At 36.9% G+C, this 12,782-nt stretch overlaps 1 protein-coding gene and 1 long non-coding RNA gene across 5 annotated transcripts; one reads left to right on the forward strand and one right to left on the reverse strand.

Moving 5' to 3' along the window:
- Positions 1-7,213: 7,213 nt before the first annotated feature.
- Positions 7,214-9,189, reverse strand: LOC125204856 (transcription initiation factor TFIID subunit 12b-like). 4 transcript variants are annotated; one of them, XM_048103609.1, is made up of 4 exons: positions 8,789-9,189; positions 8,207-8,603; positions 7,945-8,019; positions 7,214-7,471 (listed from the first exon to the last, which is right to left on the reverse strand). In XM_048103609.1, exons 2-4 carry the CDS (start codon positions 8,414-8,416, stop codon positions 7,469-7,471), a joined length of 288 nt encoding a protein of 95 aa, XP_047959566.1. In that variant the 5' UTR covers positions 8,417-8,603; positions 8,789-9,189; the 3' UTR covers positions 7,214-7,468. The 4 variants fall into 4 exon arrangements, with proteins under 4 accessions (XP_047959566.1, XP_047959565.1, XP_047959563.1 ...); XM_048103608.1 differs by having other exon boundaries at positions 8,207-8,687; XM_048103606.1 differs by having other exon boundaries at positions 8,207-8,706.
- A 2,328-nt stretch (positions 9,190-11,517) lies between these two features.
- On the forward strand, positions 11,518-12,560 carry LOC125204005. Its single transcript, XR_007173470.1, has 3 exons — positions 11,518-11,604; positions 11,786-12,159; positions 12,242-12,560. It is a non-coding gene; the product is annotated as an uncharacterized LOC125204005 (long non-coding RNA).
- Positions 12,561-12,782: the final 222 nt, after the last annotated feature.

The raw sequence follows: 12,782 nt of genomic DNA on the forward strand, positions 1-12,782 counted from the left end.
TTGAATCTAATTAATACGGACGGGTTTAACTGTTTTTGAGAATCGGATTTTGAGTCCGACTTTGAACGTTCTTTTTCTATAGGTATTTAATTTGTTTTTTCTAAATATTGCTGTAAATAAGTAGGGTTTATACTTTCAATGTAAAAATATTTTTGGAGTTATATTTTACTAAAATAAAAAATAATTTTTCTATAATCATTATATAGAAGAATGATACTCCTTCCGTTTTTTAAAAATAGCAACCCTTTCCATTTTAATCTGTTCTTACAAATAGCAACTTTCAAACTTTCAATTCTAGGAAATCTTTACACCCCTATATATCACTTTATTTACCACTTATACCGCTATAATTAACAACTTAAAGTAGACTTCATGATCCACTAATATTAATTCTATTACTTTTGTTTTCTCCTTTTCTCTTACTTACCAATTATTCTTTCTCTTTCTCAAACACTACCAATTTTTCTCCTTCTCTCTTACTTTACCAAATTGTACATTAAAACCCGTGTCGTTTCAAACCTCTCTATTTTTAAAAACGAAAAGAGTATGTTACATACCTTATATAAGCATCACTCTCGTATGACGCACATTTATCATTGCTCATTTCGATTAATATATTTAGTTTGATTCTATCAAAAACCCTATGTGCCCACGGGTCAATATCCTACTACACTCTATACGGAATTCCTCCGGCCAACGAGTAAATTTTAGAGGAAAATCTTTAGTGCTCACTTGTCGTGACATGTAAAAACACATCACCCATTGTCTATGTAAAAAAAAATTAGAAATTTGCACGTATAAAAAAGTTAGATATTTGCACATACAAAAATTAGAAATCTGCACGTTGCATTATTTTAGTTTTTTTTTTTTATAATTCTCAAAATTCAGATTTTATTACAAAGAATAATATAGTGTTCAACTTGTTGTTGCTAATAAACACTTAAGGCATGTTTGTTAAGACATGTTTGTTTGACGGAAAAATAAAATTGACAAGGAAAATAATTTATGTGAAAATGAATTCTAGGAATATGATTCTGTACGGTTATTAAACATAAAACAGGAAAATAGGTCATTATTACGTGGAAGGATGAAATATTATTTTTTAAAATGTTTGGATATTGAAATAAAGAATATGGAAAAAGATAATTTAAGAGACTAGTATTAGCATTTCTTCTTTAAAAGTGAACCACACACATAAACAAGGTCAAAACACATATTATTTGAACCCATAATATCATTTATGAGACTCTACATACATGATTCAAACTATACAACAAGGGTGTTTAAGATTTTCCTATATACAAGAAGAGGGTTCGACATATGTCCACTGTCTAAAACAAGGTTAAGTGGGACGAAACAAAGCCATAATGGAATCATGCTACACAAAAACTTTGCTCGTTGAAGTTGTTTTGTGCTCTCAGCTGGGACGACCATGTTGTAGTGTCTGTAAGACAAGAACACCATACAGAAAAATGTCGTTACCAAGGCTAATATGTTAGCAAGAGTATTTAACTCATAAATCCACATTGCGGGCACAACTAAAGAGAGCATGGTTGTTGCAACAAAGAAACACCGCCACAAGAACTTGATGTATCGCCTTCTCTGTTTCTCATCGGCATCCCAAGGCCGCAACTGATCATTCAGAAATGCTTTAAGCATCGTTGGCAGCACAACTTGTGCAACAGACAGCAGAGCTAGAGCTCTGTATAGTAGAACAACGGATCACTAGCCATGCAATGCAAGCTATTTTTTTTGTTTTTGTTTTTGTTTTCGTTTTCAAGAGCAGATCCATGCATGCAAGCAACTTCTTTTGCATGATACTTTTGGAAATTTATTAACTAATGCAACAAAAATAACATCTCAATCTTGTTGATTGATCATTTCTCAAGTGAAAATATCATAACTGTAAATTTATTTACTTCTTCCCAATATACACTTGAAAGTTCAATCATATTTGGGTCCTCTTCTAATGCTTATAACACCATAATCCAAAACTAAGACTAAATATACCTCCTTAGATTTTAAAATAAGAGGATGAGATTAAAGCTTACAAATTTCAATAAATATTAGACAAAATATCAACAAAAGGGTAATATCGTCATTATGTTATCATATGACAATTTTCGTAGGTTTTTTTAATATTAACATGGTGTATGTAAAATATCAGCAATATAATATGAGTATATCAACACAATTACAAGAAATATCAATACAGTTTTATTGATATTTTACATACATTATAGAGATTTTAAATACATTATATTGAGATTTCTTTTTGCATTTGTTGATAAAATATGTTTATCAACATGTACGAAAATTGAAAAATAAATTATCAAATTTCATCACCCGAACATTGTCGGAACATATGCAATTGAAATCTCGTTGGAATCCTTATAAAATTATCTTTAATTTGATATTTTTTTGTGAAAAAATAATGTAAATCAAAAGAGTTATGTTAAATTAAAATTTTGAGATGATTTTAATAAAAGAGGATTGACATTAATATCCTTTAATTTTATTTAATAATTATTTAAATTTAAAATATAATCTACTGATCATTATATCAACCGTTAAATCTTCTAATCTAAAGCTAAAAAATAATCTTAATTTTGAATTGCTAATTAGCTACCAATTGAATCAAATTTGATCACATCCCTGTAATAAAAATTGCTATTTTTTTAACAGAGATATAAAGAAAGGGCTTTTAAAAATTCAGTCCATTTTAACAACAAATCCCATTAATTCTTGGATAAAAAAGTGATTCACGTCTCTTTCCTATACACTTGTCCCGAAAACTGAACAAAAATACTGCTAGGAGTTTTTATTAATTGTTGTTTAATAGTATTATTTATATTTTGTGTGAGCGTGTAGGAACACATTTTAGTTATACAAATACAAAATAAAGATAGTTAATTTTGTTAGATACACAAATTGATAATAATTACTATTCCCAATCAAATGGTAATAATACATCGAAATGATCATTTTTGACAAAACACATAAACACACGATTCAATCATTCTATTTGTGGCAAACACCAATCTACCTACACAGAATCTGGTCCCAAAACCTTTTTAAAATGTTTTTCAATTTCAAGTCAACCTAGACTAAAAAAAATCCTAATGCAAATTATTATTAATGATCATTATATTTTATATATAATGAACTATAAATGTGATACTAAGTCTCAATAATTCATTCGATAAGCATAATATACAACAAAAATAAGAAAATGTGCTCATTCTTTCTTCATAGATAGGGGTATTATATTTTGCATATTTTGGTTTATCCACGGTGGGAGGGCTGCGGCCCTTGGCCCGGAGTCAGCCAGGAGCGGCCCCCCACTACGGAGGCGGAAGGGAGGCACGGCTCAGGGGGGTCAACGAGAGAGGGGGGCGAGCACTCGGCCTGGCCGAGGCCCTTGGGCGCGAGGCGCGGCTCGCCACTGCAGGGAGGCAAGAGGCGCGGCGCCGCCCAAGTGAGAATTTTTTTTTTCCAGTTTTGTGCTAATTTATGGAGAGGAATTTTGGAGAAGATGAAGTGATATGGAGAGAGAGGACGCCGGTTATGGAGAGAATTGTACTATACATTAATTTAGCATTAATTTAGGAAACAAATCAATCTCTAAAACTAAATCCCTATTAAATTGGTCAACTTTTTAATTAAAGAGTGTGATTTCAATTCACATCCTAATTAAAGAAATAATTAAAATTTAAATATTTAATAAATATATTTACTTGTAATTGTCAAATTTTTTAAAATTAATTTAGTTTTTTTAATTATTATAGTCTAATAATTTTTATTCTAGTTAAATTAAAAAATATAACAAAAATGCAAAAAATAAATTTTAATTTGGGGTTAGGGGGCCACCATTGCGGTGGCCATGTTTTTAAGGGTATGGCCAAGTTTATTGGGCATGCCCAAGTTTTGGTGGCTTGGGCATGCCCAAGGGAGCCACCATTGAGGACACCCTAAAGAGACCTTTCATTCTTGGCAAGGTATGTTTCCAGATTTGTATTCAAATTGGAACAATAAGAGAAATAAGTATCCACAGTGGGAGGACCGCGGCCCAGGCGCAGCCCCCAATACTGAGGCGAGGAGGCGGTGCGGCCCAAATGGGTGGACGAGAGAGAGGCGAGTTCTCGGCCTGGCCAAGGCTCTTGGGCGCGAGGCGCGGCTGGCCACTGCACGGGCCGAGAGCCGCAACCCTGTTCATTTCCGTTTTTTTTTAAATTTCGTAAATTGTTTATAAATATTACTTCTTCCCATTTTTTAATCATTCTCAATTCTAAACCCTAAATTGCAATCTTTACCATTTTCATACTATAAAAAATGCAAGGTGGAGATGATTCTCCCGGCTATGGAGAGTTGGGATTTGGCAACTTTTCGTCTTCCCAGCCGTGGAGATCGAGTCCCATCCCCCCTCCAAACCAGATGTGGAGTCCGCAATCGCTGCCGCCGTGGCAACAGACACCCCAACACCGGGGTTAGTCCTCCTCTCATCCGCAGAGGACCGTGGGTCGTCCCCAATCGGGGTTCGGCGACTAACAACCCAATATGGACGAGATCAACAACCCTTCTTAGCAATTCCAATCCTCCTAAATCCAATACACTCAATCTCCTCTATTTGAATCTGATAGATTCACGTGGGAACAAATTATGGGGACACCACCAGAGACCTTGACATCCGGTAGTATGGATATGGGGAGAGGAGGCGGTGGCGGTGGGAGAGGCCCCAGTGGTGGGGGGCGAAGCCAAGGTGGTGGGCGAGGCGCCGCCGCGACGGAGAGCAGGGCCCAGCGGAGGTGGCGGGCGAAGTGGTGGGCGAGGCGGTGGAGGTGGCGGTGTCGATGGCGGTGGAGGTCGGCGGGCGACCTTCTACAGCAATGAAGAATCCCTTGCTGTAGCCAGGGCCTGGGAGGCGGTCACGACGGATTCTATAGTCGGTACGGATCAGACCGACGTTTGCTTCTGGAAGCACGTTCTAGATGTGTACAACTGATTCAAACCAGATGGGAGCATCGAGCGTACACATAGCCAGATCCGGAAGAAGTTCGGCAGGATCACTAAAGCGTTGAAGAGGTTCAGTGGCATATACGAGACCCAATTCCGCCTTGCTAAGAGCGGCCGCACCGAAGCCGACGTACGAGCGTTGTCGTATCAGTTGTTCAATACTGAAAAGTGGCCCAAGTTCACCTACTGGGACGAATACCTCGTTCTGCGAGACTGCCCGAAATTCAGGTCCTCATCGACAAAGAGCCTGCCCCTGGTGCAAAGCGGACAAGACTCGGCGTCACCGGCCACTCACATGCCTTCGACCTGAACGACGATGCTTCGTCGGAGGAGCCTGATAAACTCGTAGTTTAGCAAGTGTTTAGGATGTTTGAAAGTGCTTAATTGAGTGTTTTGTGTCACATTACTTGAGTTTTCATCTATGATCCCCTACTTTAGTGTTTTGATAAGTTTGTCGAGTTTTTATAGTCAAAATAGGTGGAAACGGACGAAAATGGCACCAAAACAAGGGGGTCGGGCGTTTTAGTACATGAGACCGGGCGTTTTGCCTCCCAGGTCGGGCGTTTTTCAGGTCGAAATCGCCCGGGTCGGGCGTTTTGCCCTAGGTCGCGACTTGAGAAGAACGCCCGGTCGGGCGTTTTGTTACTTAAAAATCGCCCGGCCGGGCAATTTACTCGTATGCTGATTTTCTTCTATTTTTCGCCCCGGGTATAAATAGGACCTAGGGTTCGACTCCAGCATACTTTCCACACGCCCCAGAAGCAGTTTCCACCCTGGAGAGCCAATTGAAGTGACGAAGAGTCTAGTTCATCAACAAGTTTGAAGACGAAGATGATTTGCCCATTCAATTCACCTTTGGGAGTATCTTTATTAGTTTTCATATGTTCAATTCACTTTCTATGGATTTCTCTAGTGGATTTGCATTGAATATGAGTAGCTAAATCTTTTGTAGAGTTTTGGTGATGACTAGTGACTACAATGAATACTTTTGATTAATTCAAGGACTTTTGATTACCTATGCTCTTATGATTTCTTTGTTTCATTCTTGTGCTTTTTCAATTCAATTGCTTAGCTACCAATTGGGTTTGTTGACCTAGTTTTGAGTAATCGAGAGATACCTAATTAGGATTGATAAAAGAATGAACAACACCTAGATAATTTGCATTCGAGAGAAGGAATTCTAGAGTGAGGGCTTGAGCCTTTTGTTTTAAGGAGTTAGTTGTGACGTATTAGAAGGAGACTTCAATATTAATGATTAATCAACTGGTTAAGTGCACTCGAGAGAGGGCTTAGTCTAGACTAGTGGCTTTCCTAGTAATCCTAGAGACTTCAAATGGGTAATCGAAGTTGTTGAGTTGTTCACATCGTGTTCGTTGTAGTTAGATCCAAGGCTCTACCTTGTTCTCTTATTTGAAACTCGTCTTTTGTTGCGTGCTTTTATCTTGTTTATGTTTAATTGTTTTTCAAAATCAAAACCAACCTTTCCGGATTCTCTAGATAGTAGTCAAAATCGGTTCGTGGTACTTGAGTTGCACAATTTGTCTCCGTGGATACGATACTCGTACTTGTTTATTGCTACACTAGCCTTGTACACTTGCGGGTTATTCTCGTGTTTAAAAATAAATCGAGTCAGAGCCCCCCTCGACACTCTCGCGGCGTCCACGTCCACAGGACCAGCGTGCCGCAATCTAGGAAGCTAGAACCGCCTCCCAATTCTCCGCTGCGAGTGCTACAGCAGTGCCCACACCGAGGGTGGTGTTGGCTCATACCCTAGAGGTGCAGATGATGAAGCAACTTCAGGATAGCCTGGCCTTGTACGATAAGTCGACAGATCCAGACACCAAGAGGATGTACTACGACCTCATTATTCGACTGAGGTCGAAGTTGGGGTGGGCCGAAGGGTCGCAGACGGGAGACGCAAGCGGCAGTGGGGGCGGTGCAAGCGGCAGTGGCGACGGTGACGGCAGCAACGGCGGTGGTGAAGATGTGATGGATTCCGATGACGACACCAAGTAGGCAGGCGGTGGCGTCATTTTTTTTATTGTTTTTTAAAAAAATCGTTGTATAATTTTACCCTATCTATAATACGATGAAAATTTGGTTTCAATTCACTCATTTTTAAAGTATGCATTTTTTTTTTAATTATTATAGGCATATAATTTTTATTCTAGTAATATTAACCTATAACAAAAAATTTATGAAAATAATTTTAATTTTTGAAATATAACAAAAAATGGTGGCCCGGAGGGCCGCCATTGTAGTGGCCAAGTTTTCATGGGCAGGAGCAAGTTTGTTGGGCATGCCCAAGAGGGCCACCATTGTGGATATCCTTAACAAAATACGAGATACATCTCAACACTGAATCTTATGACAGGGGAACAAATAATATCTAGCAGAATAGACCACTGCATGCAGCAAGACATCCTTGGCCTCCGCAGTTGAAGATTTGCCACAGTTACTGTTTAAGCAAAAAAGAAATCATCCATTAAGTATTAGTCTTTGAACAAATGCATAATATTACTAGCTTGAAGGATGATAAATTGTACATCACAAATATCATCATCTGTTTTACTATGATAACCCCAATTTTTAGTAGCTATTTTTTGTTTAAATTTATTACCTAAATAAATAACTACAGCCCTAACATGGTATAACCCCTGCGAGTGGATTAGATTCAATTTCACATGAGATATGCAACCAAAAATTTTTAAAAAAAATTAAGTAACTGCCCAATAATGAAAGAAAAATGGACAAGTTGGGCACAATACCAAAAGAACTAAGCGGATACAGCTCCAATAATCACTCTATTAAGCACTCTATTAAAGCAAATGCAATATCATCAAATATTAAGAAACACAAAGACGAAGCATAGTAGCAAATGTAGAACAGACAAAAACCACTCTTCTACGGGTTTGTGTTCGTGAGCCTCACCGAATCAATGAAGTTATCAGCAATTTCTAATAGAAGCTCTTCGACTTCATGGTCAGGTTTTACATTTAAATCCAACTGTAACAAACAAGAGTATTAATCAATCATCATATGTCATATTCATGCCCCTGTCCCTTAAAAGTTAGATAAGCAAGCAGAAACTTTTTGATATATCTCAGGACAATATAACACAAAACTGATTCTTGTGACCAGAATAAGCATAATTTGTGAGGGATACGAGTATTAAAAAAGAAAACTCGCAAACCTGTGACACAAGATCTTGTATCTTTCTCTTCCCAAGAAGTTGAATACCGGCTTCTGTGCCTTGGCTTGAACTGCCACCTGGTGTAGTTGCTCCTGATGCAGCAGCATCTGGCTGTGATCCAGTCAAACTCACAGATTTCTGGCCTCCAGGCCCAGCGATTCTCGGTGACTGCTGCTGGTGGAAATGCTGCAGTTGTGGAGGCTGCTGCATCGGTGATTGGGCTTGTGTTTGCTGCTGTGCTATTTGAGACAAATGCTGTGGGTTAATGCCTGCTGAATTTTGAAGCAACTGCGAAGAAGCTAATTGTTGCTGGATGAGGTGTTGCTGTCTCTGTTGTTGAATATGCTATGAAGAAGTGTTTGGGGAGGATATTGGTGGCTTCAACATTGATAGCATTCTGCATCATACCCAGTTGTCTATTCTGAGCTAGCCCAGCAATTTGACCACTCATAAACGATGTCCCAGCAATTTATTAGCAATCCTAACATTAAGTGATGCATCTTCGAACAAATAGTCAACATGATCAGCAATCCAACAGAAATCTAATGCATATTATTCAAATTTCGACAAACTGGAGCTCACCGAGCAACAGCGAGGCGTTCGAGAATGAAGCGCTGAATGTCAGCCAAAGACATTCCGAGAAAACTTCTCCTCATCGCTTCAGGAGTCACAATTTTGACATCCATCTGCTCGCACTCTTCAGCTGTATAATTGAGTCGAGCATCAGCGAGGACGAGGCGCCGTTGCACGCCACAAGCTTCAGCTCCGGTATCTCAGCCAGATTCTCCCAAACTGCCCGCTTCAAGCTCGGGCAGATGGGGAGGCCGCCGGCAACACCGATTTGAGTTGACGACGGCGTCCATGCGGCGGCATTTTCAATTTACATACATTCACCATTTTCAATTTGTTGTAAATTAATTGAGTTATCCATCGGCGGGGGACTGGGAATTCACAATTAGGTTTAGGGTTCAATCGGATTTGGGGGAAATATATTCATTGTATTTAAACAAATAGCACTTCATAAACAAAAGATTAAATCATATAAATACGTATGTATACTAGTTGGACTTCTATGAAAGCGGTACTTCTATGCAAGTCACAATTACATACAACAAAAAAATTGATTTTACAAATTATGTTTATTAGTTTTTGGTTTCACACATTATATTTTGGTCCATGTTTAAAAATTTTGATTTGACAAATTATGTTTATTAATTTGCTACAGAGTAGTTGTCATCGCTAACAATTGTTGATTGTTTCTCAAGTGAAAATGACAAAACTATAAATTTATTTACTATTCTTCACTATATACACGTAAAAGTTCAATCATGTAATAAAAATTGGCATTTTTTCACAAAATACCAAGAAAGGGCTTTTAAAAATTCAATCAAATTCAACCCATTTTAATAACAATTCCCATTAATTGCTTGCTTTCTTGCTTTGACAAAAAAATTTAACTCCACCCAAACTTTTTTCATAAATTCATATTCAAATAACTTCAACTTAAAGGTGGAGATGAAATATTTAATCCTAATTGTTCACAATTATTACATACAGCTTCTCTAAATAAACAATAATAGCCGAAAAAAGTTGTTAGATAATTTATGATTACTTTGGAGAGTATAATGTTAATGATTTTGAAGAGTGCATATCATAATCTTTAAATAACAACGATAGCCAAAAAATCAAATTAGGAGCCATGTGTATAGAGGTCTATCCTCTACAATTTTTGTCTTGTGTTTTCTCTCAATAATATTTGGTTAAATCCATCTATATTAATATTAATAATCGAACAATATTTATATAATTGTAATCAATATTGCCCTGCTTGCCCGATATCACGATAACTGGTGATTGGATTTTTATTCCTTTTTCATTGAGATGGTTATTAGTGCTGTCATTTATATTACCACTTAATATGGTCAATTACTCAAGATCTTATGACGATTGTGAAAATCTGATTTCACCCAACATACGATTATTGAGACGATATAGGTGTAAAGATCTCAATAGACCGCGTAAGAAAATGTTGGTTATTTATAGAAGTTGTTTCCTCATAGAATTAAAGTTATTTCGTTGCATATACAATTAACGATGGGGAAACGATTTTTCTTTATTGATATAATATTAATATACGCTGTCACAATAACAATATCTGTAAAATTGATATACTAATGTTTATACACCCCCTTAAATATGGTCAAGGTCTTATGATAATTGTGAAACACTGATTTCACCCAGTATTCGATTGCATGACACAATAATAAAAACATAAAAACTACTATAATTTAAATTTATGTTAAAAAAATATTATGAAATTGGCTAAATTTATATTAAAAAATTGCATTAATGGTCGGACCTTACTATTATAGACAAATAAGTCGCCTTAAACATCTTTCTGTTGTATAATATTAACTGACCGTGTAAGAAAATGTTGCTATTGTTTGTTTCCACATACAAGTAATGATACTCCATCCGTCCCAGATAATTCGTCCCAGTTCATTTTTCACACTCGTTTTGCAAAAATAATAATAAATAGATAAAGTTGAGAGAAAGTAAAATAAGAGAAACAATAATGTAGATAAAACTATTCTCTACATTATTCTCTCTTTTACTTTACTTTTTCTCCACTTTAACTATTTATTATTATTTTTGCAAAATGAGTGTAAAAAAGGAATTGGGACGAATTATCTGGGACGGAGGCAGTATTTCGTTTCCAAAATAATTTTTTACTAAAATATTATAGTAATTAATTCGAATTAAATGTTGGCGCCACAACTCTCAGCTCAAAACTCCAGCGCAAAGAAAAGAAATTGGATGGTGTGTGTTTGAATGTTGAGGTAATCTTATCATCCTTCCTATGAATTGCTAGTTGGTGATGGAAGGAGAATTCTGAGCTGGCGGAGGATGGAGAGAGACCTGCTGCTGTAAGCCCTATATTTTGATTTTGCTCTTCCCTTCCAATCAACACAGTTCAATTTCATCAATGCTTTATGGATTAGTAAATTGAAATTTGGATCGAGTCCTGTTATTGGAGTTTACTTAATTGTTGGGTTCAATTTTGCATTTTCAGTTTTCATGATTGATTTTACTTGAATTTTGGATATCCAAGGAAGGGGGAAATTTTGTTCAAAGTTGAGGCAAAACAAAGGTGATAATAACATGGAGTCTCAACATCTTCAGTAATACAATACCATGTAAGAAATCTCTGTCAAGGTTTTCTGTGAATTCCAGTAACTCAAGCGAATATCAAGGGGCTTTATGTTAAAACTTTTGGATTTTCTGCAGCTGAATTCCAAGTTCTGAATGGCAGTTCACTTGAATCGGAGCTAAGGAGGTTTCTTGGTCAGTGTCTGAAGCTCAAGTCGATTCCCAGCTTCGGTAATTTGTTAGTGAAGGTAGTGATTTTTCATATAAACTAGTAGTAGTAGTCAGATTCTAGTCACAGTATTTCATAGAAATAGAACAAGATAATGTATTTCTTGTGATGCAAAAAGCAACATAATAATGTAACTGTTATCTCCTTCTTGTGCTAATGCGGTGCCCTATGTCTTTTCTGTTTCTTTTTTATGGTAATAGGTCGGAATTTACTTGGTGCTGTCTGGAGGAAAATAATGATAAGCAGGATCTGATACATATTATCTTACAGTGGTACCCAGAATTGAAGTATCTTGCCCTAAAACTCATAGGTCTGAATGTTTCATATTCAAGAATAACTTGTCAATGTTGTTTCACATTGTGAGGAATAACCGCATGTGCTTGTCAGGTTCAGTGATGACTATCGTCTTTCTTTCTTCTTCTCTTTCACCTCTTTGATAGTTTATTTTTGGTGGGGCTGGGGTTGTTTGGTTATGATGTAACATGTACATTAGAAAATGTACTCATATATTTGGCAGAGGTTGCGATGATTTTTTGCAGTCCAATGACTATGAAAATGCTGAAAGTATTGGAAAGTAAGTATCTGTGTGGTTACTGATTGAATGCTCTCTTTCCATATTACTTGAGTTCTTATGTTCTCTTAACCTTTCTTACCAGAATTATTTTGACAAAGAGTCTATGGAGAATGTATTTTCTGGTTGAATGGTGTTATCAGATGCATCAGCCTGTCCTCCTTGGGGTGAAACTGGAGGGGGGAAAACAACTGTATGTAGTTGCTCAGTATCATGAAGGATTCCAAGTTACATATACTGAATTGTCATCAGTTGCAAGTTTGGTCTCCTGCTCTGGACATGTAATCTAGGTCTTTTGGTTTTCGGGCAATAGATGTTTTTGCATCATTCTCTACATCAGCCTCAAATCGGTTGAGATTGCTAGTTTGTGGGGTGTTGTAGGGCCTGAGACTTTGTATCCTGTTAACAAGCCATGTAATTCAGTTACTGCTAATTGATGCGATTTTATTTGACCAATAATGGGTTGTGTCCATGTATTGGTGTACACAGTTTTACCATTGTTTTGAACTATGGGAAGGAATCAAAATCTGAGTTCCGGATACCTTAACAATTTCTGCTCTTACAGCCGAATATTTAAAAAAAAAAGCCATTTGTTGAGCTCCGTAGCTCAGTACACACACTTAAGA

The sequence above is a fragment of the Salvia hispanica genome, chromosome 2 (genome assembly GCF_023119035.1).
Source record: "Salvia hispanica cultivar TCC Black 2014 chromosome 2, UniMelb_Shisp_WGS_1.0, whole genome shotgun sequence".
NCBI lineage: Eukaryota > Viridiplantae > Streptophyta > Magnoliopsida > Lamiales > Lamiaceae > Salvia > Salvia hispanica.